The sequence below is a fragment of the Larus michahellis genome, chromosome 9 (genome assembly GCF_964199755.1).
Source record: "Larus michahellis chromosome 9, bLarMic1.1, whole genome shotgun sequence".
In the NCBI taxonomy this organism is placed as follows: domain Eukaryota; kingdom Metazoa; phylum Chordata; class Aves; order Charadriiformes; family Laridae; genus Larus; species Larus michahellis.
This window is the reverse complement of record NC_133904.1, coordinates 30989983-31016273: the sequence shown is the minus strand read 5'-3', so window position 1 is coordinate 31016273 and position 26291 is coordinate 30989983. Positions and strand designations below refer to the sequence as shown.

The following is a 26291-nucleotide window of genomic DNA, read 5'->3' as shown; positions in this document are numbered from 1 at the left end:
CCCAAAGAGAACATATTTCAGAATTTTTCAGCAGATAAAAAAGTTTAGAAATTCTTACACGTATTGAAAGAGACGCGTTCAAAAGGGCTGCAGGCTTTCAATTTTGACTGCAAGACAATAGTTGCTTATTTTAATTTGTGAAATATTAAAGATATTTCACAATGGAAAGTAGTTTCAAATCGGAAAATAAACCGACTATCTGAAGTCATCAGTGAAATTCTTTGATGTGGGAGTGAAGGCAGGGTTGTGCAGACCTTAAGAATTAATTAAGAATTAAATGTTCTGCCTAAAGCAGGTCTTAACCGCATCATTTGGGCTCACTTTTGTTCCTGGTTCTTTAATAAGGACTTTATGGAGTGTATAGGAAGGGACTGTGCGGTAACTACTGATGGTCCACCTAAAGCAGGGAGGAGCTCAGGGAGAAATCCACCTGTGGATCCACCTGGGAGCTGAGGAGCTCTTGGGGAGAAATCCACTGTGGATGAGCTGGAATGGATTTAAATGGAGTTTGTTCCTACTTTCTTGGAGGGGGGAAGGTGGCGCACTTGATGAGCTAGATGGGACGTTCTGCTTTGCACGCGCTCAACCAAGCCCTGGGAGTAGGACTGTGGCACTCCATCTCCTCCTGCAGCCTCTGGCAGAGGGCATGTCTGTTCTCCGCTTTGTTTCCATCTAGGAATCAGGCCCCCAGTTCGGACTAGGGTTTGGCAGAAATCGTTGGGGACGCTTACGCTGCAGCCTCTGCTGCAGCAGTTCGGGGCTGTTTGGATGAGATGCGCGTTAGCGTGGTTGGCCGTGGCTGCTGCTGGGGTAACAAAAACTGATACAACAAATAAAACCAATAATTGATGCGGGATGAGGAACCTGCCCCAGGGGCTGGGGAAATGCAGAGGTCCAGGCTCCTGCCTATAGAAGTGTTGGAGAATCTCTGCTTTACCTGGCAATCACAGCAGGAGCTGGGCTGTTGGCTTTACCATAAGGATTGTTACTTGGACATCCATCGACAGTGGATTTTAAATATTCCTGTGACATTTGTGCCATAAATAGAAGTTTAACCTCCCTTTCCCACCAGACACAGAAAAGAGCTCTTAGATCACTGTTGAATCCCCAAAGCCTCAACTCCTAATAACCAATTGCAATCTAATTTAGATCAGCAGTTTGAAAAATCATTAGCTGAAGTAGTAAAAGCCCTCTATTGGATAAGGAATTTGCTTTCCCAAGACTGTAAGTGTCTGAGCTCTTAGAGACGACTATTGCCCATCTCAAAATTTATGCTCTGTTCACGCATGCCATAAAACTGTCCTTTTAATATCAGTTCAAAAATAAGCACAGAGAAGTAGTTGCTGTAGAGGAAATTTATAGTATTGGTTTGAGAACAAAAGACCAGGCGCTGCTTCCCAGTAAGAGCCGGTTGTGCCGCCGTGGCGCTGGCAGCCTGTCGTCCATCACGGCCTCCTGCCAGCTGTAACGAGAGTTTGCATTTCCAGCGGAGTCTTAATTTTGAAATACCATCTAAAGAAACTCTCAAGGTAAAAGTTACATCTTCCACAAGGTATTTTTGCCGTCTTGGTTTGTTGTTTTTTTTTTTTTAAACTTTGAACGAGGTGGTGTGTTTCCAGTGCGATGCCCGGGTTTGGTGGTGTGCTGGGGAGAAAGGAGCAGGGCAAAAGGAGACACTCCAGGAATGAATTGTCGTGAGTAAAATTCAGAGAATACGGCTGCTTGTATCGCCTGTGACATCTGTCTTCATTGGGGAAATTGCAAGTCAGAGTCAAGAAACTTTAAAGTTGGGAGGTAAGGTTTCTGGGGGAGTCAGAAGTGCCGGGGCTGTTGGGTAAGAAAACTTTGTCGGGATTTTGGCAAAGCTGGGTGGGGAAATGGTATGGATAGACCGTGTTGCCATTAAGAGGACTTGAGTGTATCACAACCCTAGAATAGAATTTTGTTTTATTTTTTAATTAGCTTGTAAGTATTTTGGGGCCCTGACTTGATTGTGGTTGTTCAGGTGGCCGACAAAACCCACCCCTTCAACGGGAATAAATTAGGGAGAAAACAAAGCAGTAATGAAAAGAAGCAAAGGGAATTGTTGTTGCATGTGTACCTGAGAGCTTTTCAGCAGCTGCTTCAGTGGGGGAAATGTTATTACAGAAAAAATACCCCTCTTTCTTACCCATTCCCTGTCCTGCAGCCACTCACTTGAAGCAAGTTATTTCGGAGGGTTTTTTTGTTTTTTTTTAGTTTTGTCCCTGTGAGGAGCTGAAAGCGACCACAGTATCCTAATATTTTCTCTAAAAGGGAAAAAAAACATTTCCTGCATAACCGTAAACAGCCTCAGGGGCCTGGGTCCCCTCACTCGTGATCTTTCTTTCCTTTTCGTGGGTGGAGGAGGCGGAGGATGCGGGAGGGGCTCGGTGGGAGCATCCTCGCTTCGTTTGGCAGCACAGCCTGGCCAGCTGCAGCGGTGGGGCATGTGCTGCTGCCTTGATTTTTCAAAAAAAAAAAAACAAAAGAGTCATACTGGGGGAATGTTTTTCCTTTACAACTTGCTCCCTTGTGCCAAAGAGGGGGATTTTCTTCACTTTGCGGATGCAATGACTGAAGAGGCACTCCAGTGCTCTTCATGGCTTGAAGATCTAGTGTAGAGCTATGACTTTAGTCCTTCTGAAATGCCAGAAAAAGTAATTTATTGCAAGGATAAGTATCCTGGGGTTCACAGCATGTAAAACTAACCAGACTAAGAAAAGTAAAGGAACTGAAGGAGGAGGGAGAAAGCACATGTTGCAGGTAATGACCTGAAAAGGTCATTCAAGGAGGGAAAGGATCCGTAGAAGCATAAAATGTTTGTGTTAAATTGTGTCGTACCTACAAGAACAACAGTCTAACAGGAACGTGGGGATTTTTTTAGCCTGGATATCAATGTGTATTTAACCTATGGTTGTTACAGCCTTTAGCTCGCAGAGCTGAAGCCTCTCCATCTAAAACGAGGGAAGGGGGAAGGATGCTTCCTTCCAGCTTTATTAAACTCTGAATTATACCAAAGATTATTCAGTTGGAACCTGAGCCAAAGCCTATGGACAGGGTTGATGTTATGGTTTCTGGCAATTCTAGATGGGACTGAAATGCAGTTGGACATAAAAGAAAGACACAAACCAGCAGAGTGTTTAGCTGGTGCGTTTATAGAAAGTAAACATGTTTGGATTTATCTTGAAAAACATCCTGATGCCTTCAGTCATCCTAAAGATCACTTTCCTCTGTCTCAGTAAGGCTTATAGGAAAAAAGATTATTTTTATTTTTTTTTTTTCCTACTGGCTTGTCAGTAAGTTTTTATTACTGTCATTATTTTATTTTTAAAAAAAAACCTAAGGGATATGCTACAGGCTGTTATTTAGGAAGTTGAATGTTTTGATGTAGGAAACAACAGTTACTGCAGCTATTTTATGCTAACTGCTGAGCAAATTCCTCTCATGTAGACACAGTTGCTGTGTTTTCTGTCTCTCCATTGAATTATGAGGAGAGGATGAAGGGAAGAAAAAACATGTTGTTTTGGTTTGGTTTTTTTAAAGCTATGAAGTATTTAATTATCATCTTCTAGCTGAGGATATACAAGTTACTTACTAGTATCTTAATCACTTGTGGCCATGACTTATGAAGTCTTGTCCCTGTTTTACTCACGGGGAGATGGAAATGGAGACCAACGAGGCGTTTTACCCATGAGGATGGGGAGTACCATTAGGGTGAGTGGCTGCTGAAGTATAACGACGGAGGCATTGCTGAATATCGGAGGCTGGCAGGATGACTCCGCATCTGCCTTCAGGAAGGTGGCCAAGGAAATATAGATGTGCCTCGATGAAGGGTTCTTCAGCTGCTCTTGAGAACAGCATCCATGTGATGGAGTGAAGCTGGGCGTCCGTCAGGCTTCTCATGGGTCTTCTGCCCTTGTTGATCCTGGTGCTGGCTTGTGATTGCTACCCAAATTAGCTGGTTTAAAGCTCACTTGTGTACCTGTGCGTTATGCAGAGGGGTGTAAGCATATCTTAGGTCCTGCAATTAGCAGAGTCTGTAGTGGTGGGAACAGTTGAGTAAAAGCAATGTCCTCTGCTCCACATAGCATAGTATGTAAATACTACTTTGGATTTTTGTTAATCACCTAAAATTTACCGTTTCTCTCCTACTCTGGTGTATGTGTGTTTCCTTCATATGTGTTTTTTTTTTTATCCCATTAGCAAAATCCTAACAGATTCCTAGTGATATTTCTCCTTTTCCAAAGTGCTTGTTCACAGTTGTTTAACAATGATCCTTTCATGGTTGTGCACTGATTATTTTTAGTCATCAAAAACGGACATCATCAGGTTTTTTAAAGCTTTTTACATTAGATTCTGTGTCGTTGAAACCTCCCTGTGGATTGGTTCTTGGGACCCATAATTGAGGTCCCGTAGCTGTGATTTCAGTGGCTCCACGAGGGTGTCTGGCTGTCGTCATAGCAGGGGAAAGGAGGCATGGGGGCCAGGGAGTGTTCCTAGTTTTGTAATAAATTCTCTGCCTGACTTGAGGCTATTTATCAAGTTAAGAAAAGGTTTTAGCCGTTTCCTTCAAAACACTGACATCAATTAAGTTATCCATACATCATTCCAGCATTAAGGCTTTATTAGAGCTGCGGTTGCTGGGGTTTGCTCCAGATGTCAGTACTATGATGGTCCTCAAAACTAAGGCTCGTTTACCCCTGCTGTCCCAGATTCTAGTGACCCCATGTTCTTTTGTTGATCTCAGTGTGTTCTAGACTTATTGAAGGTGTGGTTCTCTTTGTGGCTTATTCATATTTAAATAAATAGTGGTGATATGAGCATATAGGTGACTGATAAAGGACCACTTATATCTCCTCTACCTGCCTTAGTGAGCTTGCCCCAGGTAGAGGTGGACCTACCTAATGATATCAAGCAACTATTTGCCAAACATTGGGTGAATGGAATCAGTCGGTGGAGTTGGTTTGCAGATGCTGCAAGAGCCCTCTGAGCTTACAGAAGCTGAGAAATCATAGCCCAGTGCCAAACAGCTCTCGTGGCTAGAAGAACCGGTCCTTACTCCATACCTCTGGGTAATCTCCAGTCCTCCTCCTCACCTGCAGACCCTGTTTAGCAGCCTGATTTCTGCTTTTTGGTTTTTGTTTTTTTTCACTAAAGTATGAGTCCAACATCCCACAGCGTTGAGCTTTGTGGGTCATTCTCTGAGGTCCCCACAGCTGAATGGGACTTCTTAGCGAGGGCTCTGTCTCTCAGAGGGTTGGTCAGGCCAGGGATGTGCCTTTTGCCCAAAGCTGGGGTTTTGCCAGCAGGACACGCTCTGCTGCGCATCAGCCAGAGCTGCGCCTTTCACTCCTCTGCTGGCTATTCATGTGTCACGGCGCCTGTTATCCTTCCTCCCTCTAAATGTCAGAAGGACGCGCCGTAGGGCTCCCGCACCGTTGACGTTGGTGGCACAGCTTGGTGGTGGCTTTACGCAGATGCTTGCAACAGTTTTTGGAGGAGTTGACCCAGCAGGGCTTGTTGGTCTTCGGCTTATCTTGGGTGTTGACTCATAATAATTACTCCCAGGAATTGCCCTTCATTCTCAGGGCTGTCGGTATGTTTTGTGAACACACACATAGCCTTCCAGCAAGCCAAAGTAAAACTAATATTGTTAAGGGAGAAACTGTCTGTCAACCCAGACCTTGTGCTCCATTAACCCACTGCTCTTTTTTTTTTTTAGACGACTTGTGCTTTCCTATTAGCTCCTGCATCCCTTTTAATGACGCTTTATATGGATTATTAGCGTGTGTCACTGGTGCTGCGTGTAGTCTAATGAAGCAACAACAGCCAAGGTGCAAAGTGTCTCCTGCAGATTAATGAGGTCTTGAAAGAGTGTGGCTGCCCACTGGGAAACGAAAGGCTATCAAATTGAGTCACTTACTTAGCACCTAGATGTGACTCTTCCTAGTGCTGTTCGTGATGGGAGAGGAAAAAGTCCGGTGCATGAAAATGCAAGAGGGTCATATTTGCTTGAGGGGATCCATATTTAAATCTGACAGTTTTTTGAAATGATTATAGATGTACAGATATTTAGGAAGCGGTTAAATTGTTTGAATTAACAGCCGACACTTCTAGACCCGTATAAACTTACATAGCGCTAGTGCGTCTGCAGTTTTAGACTAGCCTATCAATCGTTACTTTCCTGATTGTTGGAATTTTACTTTCCCAATCTTTGGAATTTGTTATATATATCTATGTTTTTATTTTTATTTTTTTTTCTACAGAGTTGGAGAATCTCAGCCTGGTTTTGGCTGTGGTTTTATATCTCTGCATCACACTAGAAATATCTAGCAGTGGTTAGAGACTGTGTTTTGAAAAAGCGTTTAATTTTTGTTCTTGAGAGATGATCTCTGCCTTAAAGCTGTAAGCTGAGGAATCTCACTATTTCCGTTATTAAGGCTCCGTTTCTTAGATAGTGGAAAAGTGTTTCAATTCTTTCTGGTAATGTAATAGTTTGAGGTAGCTGGAGCTTTCTGTGTGCTGTATATTTTATCTTTTTACCGTTTAATAGTCTGACCCCATTCAGAAAACATTTCAGGCTGCGTATCATTTATATTATTAATGGCAGTATTGACTTATAAGATCAACTTTAAAAAATGACTTGCTGTTTTACGAGAAAACCGTCGAAAGGATTAATGTGCTTTCTCTTTGTACATCTACTCTTCTACCCGTTGAAAATTACGGCCAAGTCAAATGTCATTGGATTGTCAGCCTTGCTCTAAGGAACTGTGTGCAATTACATATCCTGATAAAGGCGTGTTCTTTTTACTTTGGGGAATAGATACACTGATGTTGCGTTACCTGCAGATGTGGAATGATTACTCCCTGGTGTTAACGGAGAGATTGCCTGTGGCTAGGCAATAACAGCATGCTGTGTTTGCCTTTTTTTTCTTAGTCTGCATGCAGAGTAGATATAGGTGCTATAGGAGAATAAAGCAAAGACATAGGAGAGAGCCTTGTTGCTTTTTGGAGCAGGGTGTTATTCTACTGTTTATTAAAGCTGCATGAAACAATATAAAGTGTTGATGTTTATGAGAAGCGTTGTTTATAGAAGTAAATATTTCCCCCACCCTTCTACCACCATGACTAAGATACTTTACACTTTAAATTTGATTTTCTTTCCTATAAACCTTTCTTCCCCTCCTTTCTTTCCCCCACCCTGACATGATGTAGTTGATTTAATTCTCTAGATTGCTTTTCTCAAGCTCTAACTTGAGTTCATTTTGTTATGTGGTGACCACAGTTATGGATGACGCTCCCCCTGGCACACAGGAGTACATTATGTTACGGCAAGATTCGATCCAATCTGCGGAATTAAAGAAAAAAGAGTCCCCTTTTCGTGCTAAGTGTCACGAAATCTTCTGCTGCCCACTGAAGCAAGTGCACCTCAAAGAGAACACAGAGCCAGAAGGTTTGTGGCACTATGGATCCATGTTCTGTTTGTTTCTCTTATTTTATTTTTTTTTTCCATGTATGTCCCTAGAGTGTGCTGTGTGTTTCCCAGCCTGTGTCAGTGCAGGCAGCGCGATGCACTCCGTGTCCCCCTTTGCTTGCCTGTTAGTGTCTGATTCAGCTATCACGGGACACAGCAATACAAGCCATGTACGGTATCATTCTAGACAAGAAGTAAAGTGACGCTGCTTTTTCTCAAATAAAGTCTGTTTGTTTCAGCTCTCATCATTACACACTGCCCTTTTTTTGGCTGCCAAAAGTCGCTTGCTACGTAAACGGCATCAATTCCTAGTCGATTCTTTCCAATAACATTCCCGAAGCTGCACTCTGCTGCAAATATGGCACTTAGACTCGGATTCGGCTTGTCCCCAAACACCTTTCACTCCATAAGGCTTCTGCATAGCGCTAGAGAATGCTCATGACAGCTGTCCTTCGGTTGAAGCAGGGTGAAGTTTGTCTGTAATGCACGCCCGGTTGCATTTTGGAAAATGAAATGCATGCAGAGCAGAAAAATACAAGTAGAATGTTTTCCTTTTCAGATAAAGCAAAGGTATGGTCTGTTCTAATGCTGTGTTTACTAATATGTAATTATTAATTGAGGTATCTATATCTTAACTTGTTTGTCTAGTGTAAGTAAGATTAAGGTATTATAAATTATATTTTTTTACTATTTTCTCTTATTGTTCCGTATGTGTTTTGCGTTACTGCCTCATATTCCACATGGTAAGCCTTCTACTTTTTTGCATAAGCTCCAGTATCTGCCAAGACAAATAATGCTTATTGCTGGTAGATGTATTTTAAGATGAAATATTCAGGGCTGGATTCTGCCACAATTGAGTCTGCGGGAATGGCAAAGTGAGCAGGTTGGAGTCCTTCCTCACAAATCACTTCTATTATTCCCTGTGTAATGATGGGCATCAGTTGCTGAGCTGTCACTATTAGCCCAAAATATTCACTCAATTGCTTTCTCCTCTTACATACCCTAAATTTTGCATGAATGTTCTTTGTATCGCTTCTGGGAGCTCTGGGTGTTTTATTTTAAAAGTATTTTTATTAAAATAGCATTTCTTTCTCATCTCACCAGAAATACTAAGTCTGACACAAACACTGATGGAAGGTGCGGGGAGAGGTTTTTTGGTTCGGTGATGATATAGCTGAATATTGCAATCGGGTTTTGAGAACACAAAGTCTAATTTTTCTCTCAGTTCTGCGGCTGACTTGATAGGAGTCATGATTTTGTAATTCTGACTTCAGTAAACGTGAAGGAAAGGTGAATCCCATAGCACTCTTCTGGATTAGCAAATACAATGAATTTCCTAGCATCTGTCAGGGTTTGTGTTGTTCATGAGTAAATTATGAGCCGAGAGCTCTGTGTGTCAAGCTCCTCTAGGCAGATGATGACAACTGAGCTACTAGAGGTGCTCAGCATCCTCAGGAGGTGATATTGGATGAAATGAAAAGGTTCCACATGAGCCATAAAAAGAAGGGCCCTCAACTTGGCATCGACTCACATGCTGTATTTCAATTTTTCCTTGTGGTCATGTGTAACTCCAGCGGAAGCTGATGGTCATTTCAGTGGAACTTCTACCGGCAGCTGGATTCCTCCTGGGGACTAGCTCTTAGTCTGATCATTTTGAGTGAATAAATCAACAATTTTACATGGTAATGGCATGTAATATTCAAGAGGAACAAGGGAACTGGAGTTGTGCTGGGCCTTTTATCTCCAGAGCGTGAATCTCCTGGGGGCATGGTTTTCTTCAATGTGGAGCATTCAGGATCCGCTGGGAGAAGCTTGTAAGGTGCAGGCTCTAAGTGAAGACCTGGGGAGCATCAGCTCTGCCGTATTGTCACCTGGAAGCCAACAGTTGCTCTTCTTAGATTCTCCGTAAATCTACGTACTGTCTCTCTCCAACAGCAGCTGTGTTACTCCTTCCTCCATGGCAGATGGTACCGTTAATCATTCTTACCGAAAATGTTTAGTTCTAAGAGGAAAGCTTTTCATCTTTTACTGCAGTGTACAAGGAGGGATGTCTCTTCCCCTTCCCTTTTTTATCCTTCACCCTCTCCTCCAGGAATTTTGCATTATTAGATGGGGCACAAGAAGCAGTGGCCCTATTGACTTATCCCACAACCATCTGAATTGATGGAAACTCATAGGGGTATCCTTTGTTATTGTTGCGTGATTTCTATATGTGTTTCTGTGAAAGAAATTGCCACTAGCATGAGAGGGAAAAGACATGTTTAGGAGTCCTTGTAGTCTGTGCTGCAGTTTAAATGGCCTGGGCTGCATTGGGCTTTCTTCAAAATCTGTGAACTGGTTGGCAATGGTGTTAGACCCACTGGAAGACTGGTGGGTGTCATCCTCAGGGGTTTGTTGGCATGAAGCTTGAAAAATTTTGAGTGTGAAATGATCTGAACTGTGCTTTCAGTGCAAAAACTAAAACAGTCCGTTGAAGTTACTGGAGTGGCCGAAGCAAACCCCACCTGAAAACCTTCTAGAGTGAACCGAGCAGTTAATAGCTCGATTGTGCTAGGAGGATGAATGAAAAGAAACATTTAAACCTGTTACTGCAGCATAATTTGCATGTTTTTGAAGGTACCGGAAAGTATGGCAACTAAGAAGCTATTAGGAAAGCTCTCCAAGTAAAATGTCATAATGGAAGTTTTATGGAAAACCACAGACTTGAAAGACTCTGCAGAGAGTATAAAAAATGTACCTTTTTTATCTGCTGAGTAACAACTTGGGAGCACAGAGTAAATCCTGCACGTTTCTAACTTTGCAACTCCTTGTCTAAATATTTCATTTAGATGATGGATTTCTTCTCTGCACTTTTTAACCACTTTCACAGAGGGTTAATGCTCAAGGAACCTCATCTAACGCTTTAGAATTTGAACCCCCTAGGCATGTATGATGTTACCAGGTAAAAAGATTTTCCTGGCTTTTTGTAGGGGTGTTTGGGGAACGTTCTACTGTTTGCTGAAAGACTTAAATACCACCTCACTCCGGTGTCTTAACCAAGTGGCCCATCGTTTCTTGTATCTCAGGCCCATTTCTAAAAGCAAGAGAAGGAATAGGAAAATTAGATCTGTGTTTCCTAAATTAAACCTGGCTTGATTTCTTGTTCTTTTTCTGGCACTCTACCTGCCTGCTTGCAATGTCATCATTTTTCACAGCACCCATCTGCCTCAACTACACCTTAACAGAATAGGTCCAGGGCCCGTACATTTGATACCAGCCTGGAGGACCCATAGAAGGTCCTTAGTGCAGTAATTACAGCAAGGACGGTCTTTTTTTTAAGTGGTAGATGTGGAAGGAAGGAGGAGAACAATAGGAAACACAACAATATTATCTTCTCAAAATGTGGAAATTCCCATTGGGGTCCAGTGCCAGCAGGGTGATGTCTGTCATCCGGATCCCAGTTCAGATAGGATGCTGCCTTTCCTTATGCTATGGGCAACTTTGGACTAAGGTAAAAGACGAACTGCTGCTTTTATTCTGCATCATTCCGGCTTTGTTTTGTCAAAGTCCTTCTACAGTTTACAATGTCGTGGATCTCTCAAATGCAATAAAACAAGCAGACCTGACATCCTTACCTGGATGTTAGCTCCTGTGGGCATTGCGCATTGTTTACAATTACATCCCAGCAGCAGCAAAAATACAGGGTGTTTTTGTAGCTTCCCTCCAGCCAGGAATACACTGCTAGCAGGAGAAGGGCCATCTGAAGTACATTTTGCAGCTATTTGTTCTCTTAAATAGTTTAAACGTAAGCTGCTGCTATCTGTATAAAACATGGGTACATAAAAAGAAGTCTGCTCCTGGAAAACTAATTTGAGTTGTATTATTACATCCAGAGGAGGGAATATAATGAGAGAAATGTTTTTTTAAAAACACCCATTGGTTAGTCACAGTCACATATTCAAGAGTCTTGGCCTCTTGCCCACAGTTCTGTTTTCACGTGGGGGGGTTTGGCCCTTTTTTTTTTTTTTCTTTTTTTGTGTTAACATTTAGTCTCCCTCCAGGCATACATAACCTTTTTACACAGAAAAGCAGACAAGCATGGCAAAATATGTATTGGGAGAGGGAAATCTGGGATAGCAGCTGGTAATGAGGACAGGCAGCTTTCCTCAACCAACAGGAAATCTGATTAGATAGAAAATGTTAAGGATGCTAATGTGAAACAAGCAGCTTTGCGGTTGCCCTTGACAATGGTTTGTTATCTTCGTCCCTAGCAATGGGCTGACTGGCGGACCCAGTCCCGGGGGGGAGGAAGAGGTAGGACATTTAAGCGCACGATGTGGGAGGCTGGCTGTTCTGCCTACCCCATGTATACACAGGGTTTTGTCACCAGCTGAATTTCCCAGCCTTTCTGTTGTCACACCGAATGTCCCTTTGGTGCTCCAAGCGTCGTGTCACCGCTGAGAGTACTGTTACTTGGCACTCTAATTATACACTTCTCTTCTAGACCAAATCAGTCCTATTAGCCCAGCTCCCTCCTTTAATTATGTTAATACATGTGCATTTCTGCATTTTAGAGGAGAATAAGACAAAAGAAGTGGGAGGAGAACCTGTATTTGAAATCACGGAGAACGCCGAGACATTTTTTGGCTTTATCTATTGTTCAGAACTGAAAAAGACTTTGCATTGCAGTGGGGAATAATGGAGATGAGGCATGTGAAACATAGGTATGTTTGCCTGTGCTGGTCGTGTCGGAGATGTTCAGACCCAGCACATTCAGCTGTGAGACACCAGCGCGGAGGTTCAGTGTCTGCTGTGGGTGCATTCAACCTCTGATTTAACCTGGACCACCAGCCACTTCAAAGCAGCTCAGTGGTTCGTTGAATAGGGGTTCCTACTAAGGTATATGATCCTATTTAGAAACTTTATCGGGGTTATGGTCCCCTGATATGAAATTAATCACGTTTCCTCATCTTCTGTGATATTTTTCATTGTGTCTTCTGCTTTCAGTGGAAGTGAAAAGTGAAGACTTGGTTTCCCATTTACCAAGGCTTTTGCCAACAGGAGTTTCCTGCCCTTTTCTGCCGCAGCTGAGCTTTCTGGCCTGGAGTAGTTCATCCCAGGGAGGGAAGGATGGCAGGCAGTCTGCTATTGCCTGGTGTCGGGCCCTGCAGCCCTCAGAGCATCCATCATCACCCTTTCCCTCAGCAAAACCTTGTTCTTGATGGGATTTTGCCTGCATCTCTTGGGTCCTCCTGTGGGGAACGTGAAGCTTTCACCTCATGTCCCTCCTGAGTCCTGGCACTGGCAAGAAGAAGGAATGAGCAATGCCTGAGCCTTGTCCAATATTAAGCTCTAAATCCTGTCTGTCTGGAGACACATGGAGTTGCTGCAGCTGTGGGACCATATCTGTAGTGAAGGATGATCTGAAAGGAGTGGCATAGACCACAAAAGCCAAAGGTCTGAAGCTGCCGCTGTTATAATGGCTTTTTCCCCCCAAAGAGAAGCCGACTTCGTGATTAAGTGATAACCTTCTATTTCAGGGCATTGGGAGGCAGTGGTGACAACCGCACTCTTATTTTCTTCAGATGCTTAGTACATAAAGCAGAATGGCTCAGTCCTGTAAGTGGCTGAGCCCTCTTGCCCTGATCCTCCAAAGCCTTTAAGCACACGATTAACTTTAAACATGTGAGTGCTCCCAGCAGAGTCAGAGGGGTTGGGATGTATTTAATGAGCTTACCTGAACGCGGTCTGGGCCTGGCTCGGGTTCAGGCTCAGACAGTGCAAATCCAGAGTAATTCCGCCAAAATCCAAGGTTTACTCGATATTTACTTGTCTGCAAATGGGATCAGAACCCTCTGATAGAGTTTAATTTGAGTTCTTTTCCCACTCTCTTAGGAGTTTTTATGGTCCTTATTGCCACAGCCATTCAAGATTGAACACGCTTGTCCTCATAGCACTGCTGTGCAGTAGGGAAATGTAATCTTTCCCATTATAAAGAGGGAAGTGAAGAATTTGACTCTTAAAACTTATTTGGGCATCTCATCAGCGTTGCGGTAACACTGCCTACTGAATCAGCTGAGCACCAGGTACTGAATTATTGTCTTTGGAAGATTCTGGGGTGTGACACTTCTAGCCATGTGGAAATAGAGCAGAGCTGGGAATTCAACATTTTTACATAGATTTAAACTTGGAATCTGAGTGTTTTGTCTTTCTCTTCTCTGCAGCAGCCTGTGCCAGATGAACTGCCAGCTGCCTCCATCCCTCCCTTCCTCTTGCCGCTCACCACGTGCTTGTGCATTGACCGTGCTTCGGCAAGGTCTGTTACCAATCATAGAATCACAGAATGGTCTGGGTTGGAAGGGACCTTAAAGCCCATCCAGTTCCAACCCCCTGCCCTGGACAGGGACACCTCCCACCAGACCAGGTTGCTCCAAGCCCCGTCCAGCCTGGCCTTGAACACCTCCAGGGCTGGGGCAGCCACGGCTTCTCTGGGCAACCTGGGCCAGGGGCTCACCGCCCTCACAGCAAAGAATTTCTTCCTCAGATCTCATCTCAATCTCCCCTCTTCCAGATTCAAGCCATTACCCCTCGTTCTATCACTACATGCCTTTGTAAAAAGTCCCTCCCCAGCTTTCCTGGAGCCTCTTTAGGGACTGGCAGCGGCTCGAAGGTCTCCCCAGAGCCTTCTCTTCTCCAGGCTGAACCCCCCCGCAACTCTCTCAGCCTGTCCTCACAGCAGAGGGGCTCCAGCCCTTGGAGCATCTCTGTGGCCTCCTCTGGCCCCGCTCCAACAGCTCCATGTCCTTCTTATGTTATCCACTTATCCACTGCAGAGCTGGATGCAGTAATCTGGGTGGATTCCAGGGTCTCAGGAGAGTGGAGTAGAGGACCAGAATCACCTCCAATCACCAAATACCTTCTTTTCTCACCATGTAAGTCAACGAATGGCTCAGCACTAGGTGAGCCCAGTTCTGGCTGTGGCAGGAAGGGTGGGGTGGCATGGTGAGGGACAGAGGACCGGGGGACAGGAGCAGCCAGCATTAGCAGGTAATGCACGAATGGCATTAGGCTATTTCAGCTTTAGCCTAAACTGATATCCTCTACCACTTCTTTCATTTTCTGCACTTTATTTACTTTTTACCAAGTAGTTGGCTCTATGCTGAGTGTTTACCCATCCGTCTGTGTGCTGCCTTATAAAAAATACTTCTTTTTAAGGTGACTGGACACGATTTAAAGAATAACGTGGTGGTTCACTGTTTAAAGTCCTGAGCAGGAGGCATCTAATTGTTGACAAAACATTTCTGTCAGCAGGTACTACAATGATTACAAAGCGTATATTGAGGAAGGCATTTAGGTTTTGAAGAAAAGTCACTGAATGTAGCATTTCGAATGGCTTGCCAATCTCTTTTGTTCCTGAATTCACGTATACCTGCCACCTCCCAGGAGACGGTGCGAGAGGTTTCCTTAGGGCTTTCCTTCGCTCCTGAGAGGCTTGGAGATCAGTCTGTTACACACAGCCCTGACTCCTGCATCCTATTGATTTGCTTTGCTAATTCCTTTTAACTAATACACCTGCCAGGTTATTCCTACCTGTCTGAAAAAATAGACTTTGTCAAAGGTCTGTGGCTCTTGCTGTCAGCTGAACGTGACCTGAAATAAGGATTACAGCTGGAAAAATCCTTCTCACTGTGTATGCGCACACCTCTCAGTCCAGGAAGTGGGGCGCACACCTTGGTCTGTTTGTCAGACTTAAGTCTTTAGAACAACGTAGCTGGGGGAAACGAGGATAAAATATAAGGAAGAAAGGGAGCCCAGGCACCCTCTTTCTGATAGAAGAAGGATTTCAAATTTAACAGTGCCACTGCTCTTTCCAGGCTGCTGCCCAGGCCAGCAGCTCGCAGAGGGGGAATTCAGCTGGTGTCGGGCACTGATGGACCGATGCTCACCCTGCAGCCACCTCTTACCCAGCGCTCTTCAGGGGAGCTGGTATTTAAGTCATAGTTTCTGCAGACCATGTGCTTTGATCACATCTACCATTATAAAGTACCTTTTTGTGTACATGTGGTATTGAGTGCATAATCCCTTTTGGACTACGTTCTTTTTTCTGCTAGCCAATTTCTTCAGTGCCCAGATGTTTCCTGACCTCTGTAAAGGACAATCAGATTTCAACCTTCAAGTCGGTGCTGTTTTTCCACCTTATGCAGACCTGGGTGACTGTTCTCATGGAGTCATTGAGTGAGTGGTCCCAAGTCCATAGGTAGAAGATGCACCTGGAGAGGCACGAAGAGTCCTCACAGTACTTATCTCTTCCATCTCACCTGCCCACAAGTAACAAATTGGAAATTAAGTGGTTTGTTGGACTGGGTTTTCCTGGTGGAAAAATTCAGAGGTGCAGCTGTAGTTGTGAATTGTGTAATGGTTAGCCAAATTGGCACTCTGTAGCATTGGAGAAGTTTAAGTAAGTACCAGCATTAGGAGCAGTTTTAGCGCTTTTATTTCAAGACGATGGTTTTTAATTCTCAAGCTGGAGCTGGCCCCACCACTGAGCAGGTCATGGCAACCTAAAGACAACTCTTATCTCTTACCTTACCTGTGTCCTCTTCAAGGCAAATCTTTTATCTGTGCCTTTTGCTATTTTGTGCTCGTCTCAGAATAAATATTCATTATGGAGACAGTATCTGGCACTTAGCATATCTGAAGTAGGGCATTTCTACCAAATGAGTCACACTGGTGTTCTTTTCTCATCTCATCTTTAAAGGATTCTTTGAGAGCTTCAAAGAGTGCTCCTTGTATGGAGGAAGGCCTTTGTCTTGCTACTTTTTGATTCCATGGTTCTCTTGAGAAAGCATCAGACTTGACTCTTCAATCTGTCCTCATTTTAAACACGATGATGTAGTTCTTTATTAATAATGAAGGTTCTTTGTACCTTATTCAACTACATGGCCCATCATAATTATTGCACGACCCTTTGTCAGTGGTAACGTCTGTAGTTTTTAAACATTGGCCTTTGGGTTGAGAGCACACCAAATTTGTCATGCTGTTGTAGGTTTAGGACAACTCCAGAAACAAGGAGTTGTTAAACTTTTTAGCTATCGCTGGAAAGTTGTTTCCTTTCCCAAGGCAATCACTTACAAAAGCATTTAGGCATGTCTGCATGGTGCAGCAGAACGTGCTGCAGAGATCCCCGAGCTACTGTCCCACATCTCTGCAGCCCAGTGCAGCACCATGCCATGGTGTTGGTAGTCTCAGGGGCAATTAGCTCGAGTAACTCACAGTATTATGTTGCAGCATGTCTACCGTTTTCAGTTCCAGGGTTAGCTCAGCCCACATGCAACTTGGGGGTTTCTGCTCTTCGTTCCATCAACAGTCTGGGCCTTCAGCAGCTGTGATACCTCTGAATGCACAAAAGTGGTCAAGGTTCATCTGAAAGCCTAGCAGACTCCTTACCTCTAGGATTATCTGGAAAAGAAGAGGAGCTCAGTCTTGCTTCAAACTCAGCCTGGTCTCCACGTGCTCCCTCAACTCAGTGTTTTTCTCTTATGCTCCTCCTTGTTCCAGGTACTGCTCTGTCGACGCTGTGGATGCTTTCAGAACAAAGCTAAAGAATTTGCACAGCAGTGCATTATATTTCAAATACGTGGTGAGCACGCCATGCACTAATGTGCGTTAGTGTTCTTTTATGATTGCATAAGCGGTTAACTTTTGCTGGTAGTATTTTTGTCTCTATTTTTCATTCTTTTTTAAGCGTCCTGACCTGTAAAGCTAAAGAAACTGAAGAAGCTTTACCCAGACCTCAGCGAGCACAACAGAGGTCCAAAGATTGCAAAAGGCCAGAGTTTTCCTAGAACACTTACATAAAATTATTGAATGCTTTTTCAGTAGTATCCGAGTGTTTGGAAAAAGTCAGTGCTCAGACTGTTTTATATTCAGTTTTTTGCCCACTGGAATCTATCTACAGAGTTTTCCTGCTGTGTACAAGTTCTTTGATGTTGCTTATATGCTTAAAAAAAACCCCAGCTTTTGTAGGACAGTGCAAAATACCTTCTTTTAAGCCAGGTCTTGTCCTCCAGGACAGAAAGGTGCACTATCCAGCAGTGGTGTTCAGGAAGACGGAACAGGAGATTGCTGGGTGTTGATCCCAGCGTGCATGTTTATTTCTTTCTACCACGTGTTTGAAAACACTGAGACGGACAGATCTTTTTTTTTTTTTTCCTGAAAGACTGAGATTACAGAAGAGGTGGGTTAAACCCTACAGGTTAGAAGGGCCATACACCTGCCAAGGTTCTGGCCTGCAGAGGTGTGTCCGGCACGTGGCTACGCATCCTCTTGAAGTGACACAGTGTTCCTTGAACTCCCGCTGTGAAGAAAACGATGGTGCAGTTTGGAAACAAGGAGCAATCCTTTCTCAGGCCTCTTGGATACTCCTGATCTGAAGCTGTCTGCCACAGTTTCCAAGTGCACTAAATTCTTGCGTGTTGTATAAGAAGATATACAATTTATTGCACAAGAAGTCTTTAGGTACCAACTGTCTTTCGCACTTGACATTTCCACATTACATAAAAATCCCTTCTAGAGAGGTTATTGGTGCAGCTGTGTTAGTTCTCACTATCTATTCAAATTTAATTCTCACAAGAAAATAAAAACTTAGTGACCACTCCTCAAATTTGTGCCAGCATCATTCAGCCAGATTTTAAATTTTTTTTGTGGCCCTTGGCATAGAGAAGTCAGAAGAGCGTTGGTGCAGAGTGGTGACTGAGTGTAACGTTACACAAATATCTAAGCATCTCGATTGTTTTGCTGGGGCCTGGTACAGAAGACAAATGAAGTGGCCTAACCCTGCTTCCTCTTAATTGCTCTGATTGAGGTTTGGGTTTCTTAACAAATATTTTCTAAATAACAGCTTAACCTTCCTTCTTATGCTTGGTTTTCCTTCTTGTTAAAATACTCCTGTCTCAGGCTTTCTTTCCTTGGATCTTGTGGAAAAGGTACATTTCATTCCTCAGCTGTGTTTCTTGCAACCTTTATGAGAAAGTTAGAGGCTTAGCTTGACCTAGAACCTCACATTCTTAGAGGATGAAACAAAGAGGCGAAAAAGTATCTATGTCCCTGAATCTGCAGAACTTACTCCATACAGCAAGCTGGTACTTTAGCATCCCTTGAAGATACATCAGTAAATGGTCTGGAGACTTCTGAGGGCATGGAGGGCTCTGATGCCAGTAAACTGTGAGCTGGTGACTTCATGAATAGGGGTGTCGTCACTCGTATCTCCTGCTCTCATGGACACCATTGGTTTGGAAGCTTTACCAATTTGACTTCAATGTTGTGAAGACAGCTGGGGCTGCAGAAAAAGAGTCTGCCACGGAGACCATCTGCAGGACAAGAATCTGGGGCTGCAGTGAATGCGGTGCTAAGTTTTCTGCCTTTTGAAAAAGGCACTAAGAGTGAATGAGCGACGTTTGTGGTGACTGTCAGTCTGTTCTCTAAACCTGCCTTTCCTCTGTGCAGTCATAGTTTTTCAAATTTCTGCACCAGGTGATGCCAAAGATGACACTTAATTGCGAGAGTTGTTAAAAATGTAGAGTTTATTTTGGTTGCGCACCTTTGCTATATTGGTGCCTGCTCCTGTTTCTCTTCCTCTGCATCTCCTGCTTGTTTGAGCCAGTAGTTGAAGAAGTGAGTTTTGGCTCTTCCCTCTGGTGAGTATAATCATTCTCTCATTTCAGACCAGTGGCAAAGCTGACATCGAATGTGGCCGGTGTCTCTCAAATATTGTTAGTAGAAAATATTTAAGCTTCGCATAGGATGTTCCCTTCTAATGATGGCCATTCTAATGACCAGCATTAACCCAGTAGAGTTCACACAGCTGGCCTTTTTATGATCAATTTAGATTAAATACACTGTCAGAACAGTAGTAAGCAAAAATTTGAATGGGACTTAGCCAAATGCAAGGAAGGGGTTTCTTAAATCACGTGGATATTAAATTAGATAAATATAAAAATGGTGAGAAATTTTGCTGCTCTTTGTACTAATAACAAAGGAGCACGTTTAGGAAATTACTGTTTTAACTGAAAAGAATTTCATGTAGTGCATTTAATAATACGTGTTGTGAAATGTTCAGTCAGTATGATATATTTCTGGATATGTAAAAAAAAAGTACGGCGCTAGTTATTTCAAAGTTGAGGGAAGCTCTGAGTCAAAACAAGGTTTCCTGCTGGCGCTGAAGAACATATCCTTTATGATATGCAATTGCTACTCAAGGGGAAGTTATATATTCTCTAAAATTCAGATGGATGCTCTGCTTGAAAAATTCCTTTGCCCCTTGATAGTTTCCTTCCAAATAACAGACAAGGAGGTTATTTAAAATCATTTGTCTGCTGGGTTGCTGAGCAAGCTACCTCCAAGGCATGCTGATTAGCCTTGAGGAAGACTAAGCAGATCGCCGAAAGGTTCCTGAATTAACGTGGACTCCTCCTCTTTAAGACTGATGACCTTCTAACCGAAATTAGTAGGTTGTTTTAAGGGATGGCCATTTCTCTTGCAGAGGTTTCTCTTGGCTGCTTGTTCTTTGGCACACTAAGGTGCATGCTTTCCTAAGGATGTCTGTTCTGTGTGTAAATAACATTTCTTTCAAATTCAAATACAGCAGAACATCTTCAGGATGTAATGGCAGCAGATGCTCAGCTTGTGCAGGCTGGTACCATTGGGAACCCTGAAAACTCTGATGAGTTGACGGGTCATGTCCACTGAAGACACTTTTGAAGATAAATGTATTTTTCATTTGCTGAAAAACACTTCTATTCCCCATTCCTATTAATTTTAATTTAAAAGCAAGCTGCAAATAAGTGTGGACTAATCATCAAGACGAAACATGGATTGAGTAGGGTGGCAACCAATGGTAGGAGAATGGGTATAAAGAGCAGCAAGAAGAGTACAGGTTTTGAACCGTAAGATGTCATGGTACCGAGGAGGAGAAACTGAAATGGGAGAAGGTGAGTCCAATGATGAGGAAGAAAAGTCTGTTAGGAGAGTGGCTAAGAAGCTGGTGGTATGGACAGATGATCAGGGTGCTTTTGGATGAACTTGTTGGCTGCAGGTGAGATCCAAAATTGCAAAAGAGAGGGATCCCTGAGCTCCAACCGAGTTAGCAGGCTACTGCATTGGAGAGGAGTTGGAAGCCCGTTCTGGATGGAAACCTGAAAGTGAGAAAAAAGAGCAGGAGAGGACAGACATCTCCAAAGAAAAACACATTAGTTACTCAGCTGTGACTTTGTTTTGAGTTACATCATCTTTGTTACGCCAGCACTACCAGAGAAACACAGTCTGTTCTTCTTGGGTTGTTCTGCTTCACCCTGAGAAGATCTGATCCCATGAACCGACCAGCCAGAGGCAAAAAGCACAGCAGTTTCTTCTCTAACTCCATGTTCCCACTCTGTACGTACCCTCATATGCATGCCAGGATTTAATAATCTAAACAATGGATTAGAACCACACAAGTAGTGGTCCATATCCTCAATTTATGTAGATTTAATGAAGTACATTGACTTCTGCAGAATGCTGCCGATTTATACCTGATCAGGTGTATTTATGGGCAGATTCTTTAATTTGCACATGCAAATGAAAACATGTGCATAATTGTTTATCCAAGAGATTAACTGAGGAAAATCACAGAGTAGCACTATGACAATTTGTTCTTGATATAATCTCTTTTATAGCTGAAATTGCACTGCATCAGCAAAATTGAAAAGGTGCCTTTTAAAAACTAACATCTCAAAAGGACATCTTAAAAAAGAAAAAAAACCAATCCAACACTCCTGCCAGGCTTTTTTTAGTGGTGTGTTTTGGGCCTAGGAGTTTTTTTTAGGAGTTTTATTGCCAACTTTTAAAGTCAGCTTGTTTCCAACAGAATGAAGTTGAGATGGATGCTTGCCGACATTTTTCTTTGTAAGTGCTTGGCCAGACTCTTATTTATGGGTAAAATTGGAATTCAGTCATCCTGGGATGGATGCGGTGAGAGCAGTAGTTGGCTTCGGGTCAACTTAATGTCTGAGTTCTGTAATACATCCCCAGAGATTTCATCCCATACCTTTGAAAGGCACCAGTGACTTAACTTGGTGTTGCAGAGGAGTTCTATATTTAGCTCTCCTCTCTTAAGAGGAGCTGTTTCTTCTCCAGGTGCCAAGCTCTCTACCTTCATTCCTTCTTTTATTTCTAGCAATCTTTCTGTATAACTTGTGTTTCATGAGTCATTCTGTTTCCTTCTGAGCTCAATCTATTGTTGCTCTAAGAAGTCCATCTTCTCTCTGTTTAGTCCTAGGGAAAGGATTCTGGCTGGGAGGCAGGAGGAGTTTGGGAAGGAGCACCCAGTAAAATACCATCAGCTTTTCATTCTCCTGGAGTTGATGTCTGTGGTGAACGCTTACTTTTAAGGACACAAATCTGTAGGAATGCTGGGTTTTGTTATAATCCGTAAGTCAAGTTTTATAAGGAAAAACATGTAAATCTAAACTCATGCACCAGATTTCTCAAGAGACTTCTCTTGCTATAGGTTGGGTAGAAAGGAACCCTTAGTTAAAAGGTGCAGTTGTACTACTTTGATTTAGGATGGGACTCCAGGGAAGGATCAAACCAGATTGGTTCTTGCAGTTGGTAGTATGAGCAAATTCACAAGTAGTTTAGGACTTCTTTGTGGTCTTTAAAAATCTAGTGGCGACGGTGTTGCAGAGTATGGGAGAGCTGATGTCTGATTTCTCCATCATTGTAATAACAAGACTTTTTATTCCGTGTGTAATATAACTTGTTCAAATTGGCATCGCCCCATTTGAAGTCAATGGATCTTGAAGCTGTGAAGCGGAGGGATTGCAGGAGTGGAGTGAGTGTTGGCTGAGAACCTGGCTCGTAATGCTTTCTTCTAACTTCTTGAGAGACTAAATACTCAAGGTTGATTTTATATGCGGTGCTGCCAAATGTTCTAGGAATCCTCTGCCACTCCATTAAGCTTAGCTGCAATGAAGGTCCTGTAAAGAACAAGTGATAATGGCTTTGCCTGCTTCAGCTACTCCTAATAGCCCTTCTTCTCAGCAGTCTACTAAAAAACAAATGAGAGGGGAGGCGGGAGGAACAAGAAGAAATCCATATGCGCAAAACAGAGATTTTGTCTGGAACTATGTCTTCTGCAGCTGTTAAGAGTGTCTGTAACATGAACCCTGAAGACTTAGGAGGGAAGTGCTTTCAGCACAGGTTTTCATTAAAGAAGAAATATGGTTCACCAAAAAAGGGGTGTAACTGTGCAAATGTGCCACGTAGTAGCATGGGTCACATTTCATTATCAACTTTGCATTGCATAAATTGATTATTTGGGTCTAAATTAAGCCAAGAAAATACTTTCTACTTTTTTTCTCAAAGTGTTTCTCTCTCTCTCTCTCTCTCTCTCTCTCTCTTGCTCTGTCCCTCGCTCTTTCCCTCCTGAGCCGTTGCAGGAGTGTTTATTGGAGTCTTCCCATGTGGAGACCTCTTTCACCGTTTATAGAGGTTCCTCATGATAAGCCGTTTCATCCTCCATTTTCTGTAATAACAAGACCAGAGACCAAGTTGGGAAATTATCCTGGTTTCCTTGCAAAATTGTTTTAAACCTTTCCCTCTCTCGTAAAGATTGCTCTGTAGACTTACGTTTCGACATATCTTCAGGGCATGTGTCTTCTTCAACAAGACTGCATGAACTAGTAGAAGATGTGAGAGTTTTTCCAACATGATAGAGAAAACTGCTGGAATATTAGGGCAAGGTGTAGTTTGGGCGTGAGTCAGGGCTTTGCATATTGAAAAACTTCAGATATTCAGGAATCGGAATCCATGGGTTGTCTTCCCATCTCAACAAATGAGCTAACAGCTCAGACTTTGTCTCAGTCCCTTGTCATGTCCTCTCAGGGTAACCCTGCGATGCCGTTTCATTCGTTTGGTGGCAGGGCAAGGAAGTGAGGAGTAATGCATGCACTACATTCAGCGTAGGCTGAATTGGACAGTCTGGTTTTCATGCTCCTTCTGCATAGGACAACTCCATCTGTGTTATTTTTAAAAGCCATTTATTATGTTAATAGTTGGTACAAAGGTCTACTTTTTTTATTCCCCTCTACCCAAAGATGTATCTTTTCTTGGAATAAAAACTACATTCCCCTGGAGAAAAATTCCCATTTTTCTCTAAAACAAAAAATTTCCCCTGGAGACTGAAAACAGAAAACCCAGTGAAATCTCTTGGTCTCTTTCACTGCTAACAAATAATCATCTCATAGGTAAAGGATGGCCAAATTTTATGTTTCCATGTGCGTATCCAATCAGTAAGTTTAAGTTACATTGCATATAAGCAAATGCAGGTAAAGATCTTCTCTAAAGTCTCTCCTGCTCATAACTTCACAGAGTGCGTTCACCTTGAGAGTGTTTGGCAGAGAGGAGAGTATCAATGAAAAATACAGTTACTAAGTACATACTCTAAGCAAAAGAATGGATAGGAAATTAAAGTGCGTAGGAAAATGAGGGACAGTACTCTCCAAAAATCAATGTAATTCCTGAGTTTAGCAGCGATCGTATTTCCTTCTTGATTGCTGGGTTCATGGACTAGAAGTTAAAGGATCAACAAGCAGAAACACGGGCAAAGAAACTCTTCATAGAGAAGAGACCGTTGTTCTTGCTGACTCAACTGGCATAGCTTCAGCTTTAAAAGATTCAAGGTTTATTGACTGGGTAAGCTACCCTGTGACATTAATTGCTGTTGTCCCAGGACAGTGTATTTCCACTTATGGCTGTGATTTCATTAAAGTAATAGACTTGGTTCTTACTTGTACTAGGTCATTCACACATTTTGATGGTTGGAAGGAGCCTTGCAGTGACCTTAATTATTCTTTAAGAATGTTACATCACCTTTTAGTTCCCTTTGCACTAAGGGCAAATAAAAGTCAGGTGTAATTGGATTGTGTGCTTCCTTAATAATTAACAAATATGTGAAATGGTTTAGGATAGTCTTGAGATTTTTTCTGTAACCTCTATACTATAATTAAGTCTATTAGCGTTGAATAATGGGAGAGCCAGGAGTATGTTCTTCTTTCTCATAGTGAGTGAAGTGTCAATGCAGAGACCAGATGAGATATTCTGCACAGTATGTCAAATTGTTCTTCATGGCACAATCACTTGATTGGGACAATTAATGCAGAGGTGTTGTGCCTAGGTGTAGAAAGTGCTGAAGAGCGTCAAGTTCCCAATAAGTGCTGTAAGTTCATGTCTTCTATTAGGCAATGGGAGGCAGGAATTCAGGAAGGAGAAAAGATCTTTTGGTGCATGATTTGTATATGAGCTGAGCAGCGTTCTGCATAGAAGAGTATTACAGCAGGAAGCGTGGAAATAACCTCACCCACAGAGCGCAGTATTAAGTTTTCTACTTGGTTTTCAAGCCTGAGGGGATTAGGTTTTTCTGAATTGCAAGTGGGCTGCCATGACTCGAAGCAGAAATGACATTAGATCATCTGAGTAATGGAGGCCACAGCATCGCTTCCAGACTGGGGTATTAAGCCCAGGGCTCCATTTGATTCCAATATATCTCTTTGAAAGCAATCTCACCTTCAAGATGCACCATCTTCTTGGTAGTCTGTTTTCCTCAAAAATTGCTCTGAAAAATGGTTGATGCAGTCATCTTCACTTACCATAAAATTTCCTTTGTCCTCTCCATGTTTTAACTGTATTTTCTAGACAGACTGGGTATTGGTATATTTAAAGAAAAGCGTGAAGATTTTCATTAAAGCATACATAGAAGAGCATGGTATGTTAAGGGAAAATTGGTTTGTGTGGAGTCCTGTAGAGGGGAAATTCCCCGACTGCGTTTGCTGCAGAGCATCCATGCAAAGACAGGGTGTGCACCAGCGTTACTCGGGGCAGGAGGGGACACTGGGGGGACACACCTGTGGCTTCCCCACCCCCAGGGAAGATGTTCACCCTTTGGGCCAGCTCTGGCAGTGCCCCTGCAGAGCTCCCCGGAAGAGTTGTCTAGGTTTGGGCTGGGTTTTCCAATGAAGTTTACTCCAAAAGCATTTGGGTCCCAGTAGGGAATTATTTCCAGCTAATTCGTGAACCTAAATTTGGAAGATTGTTGTCAGCGGATTTCAAACCCGTGCATTTGACTGCAGAGGTCTGTCAGCAGAAGGGATGTGCTAGGAAATGCTCAGGGGGTGGTGTGTTAGTGAGTCCTCCCATGCCGAGGTATCGAGGGAGAGAGACACAGACTTGCCCTTCAGTCGAGGCTGAAGTGCTTTTTGATAACTGAGGGACTGAATAAACCAAGGCTGCTCTTTTCTGGAACAGAGCCATTCTTAAATTAAATTTCAAGTATGGGTCATTTTTTATTTCTCCTCTTCCCTTCTTCTCCATTTTCAAAGGGGATAAATACAGTGGAGGGAATGGGGATCATGCGTATAAAATTAATGTGCTGAAAATGTTCCTGTAAGTTCTGGAGTCAGAGAGAGGAGGTGTCAGCAGGATTTCCCTAATGGCTTCTCAAAATTGTGTCTTCTCTATCTTATAATTTGAGAATTATCCTGTCTCCAAGGTCATAATCGTACTGTCTATGATTACGGACCACCGTACGTACAGGGAATGTTATCAGAACACTGTGGCCCTCAAAATCTCCTGTAGGTTTGCCCACAAGAGGCATTTCTTATCTCTTCCCAGCCTGCTGTCTTGGTTGTCTCCTCTCTCTGCATCTCTGGCACATGTAGAAAGCTTTAGCCTTTGGGTTGCTCTTCTTGCCCCAAGAGGGATCTCCTAAGCAACCAAATTGCAT

The 26291-nt window shown here is 43.0% G+C and overlaps 1 protein-coding gene across 3 annotated transcripts in view; it reads left to right on the top strand.

Moving 5' to 3' along the window:
• The window catches only part of FGF13 (fibroblast growth factor 13), a 272834-nt gene that overhangs the window by 135936 nt on the left and 110607 nt on the right, over positions 1-26291 (top strand). For 2 of the 3 annotated variants that reach the window (XM_074601703.1, XM_074601705.1), the window contains exon 2: positions 7307-7474. The exons of the other annotated variant lie outside the window; for it this stretch is intronic. In XM_074601703.1, the coding sequence (XP_074457804.1) occupies positions 7307-7474 (168 nt within the window). The remainder of the gene's footprint in view (positions 1-7306; positions 7475-26291) is intronic. 3 annotated transcript variants of the gene reach the window in all.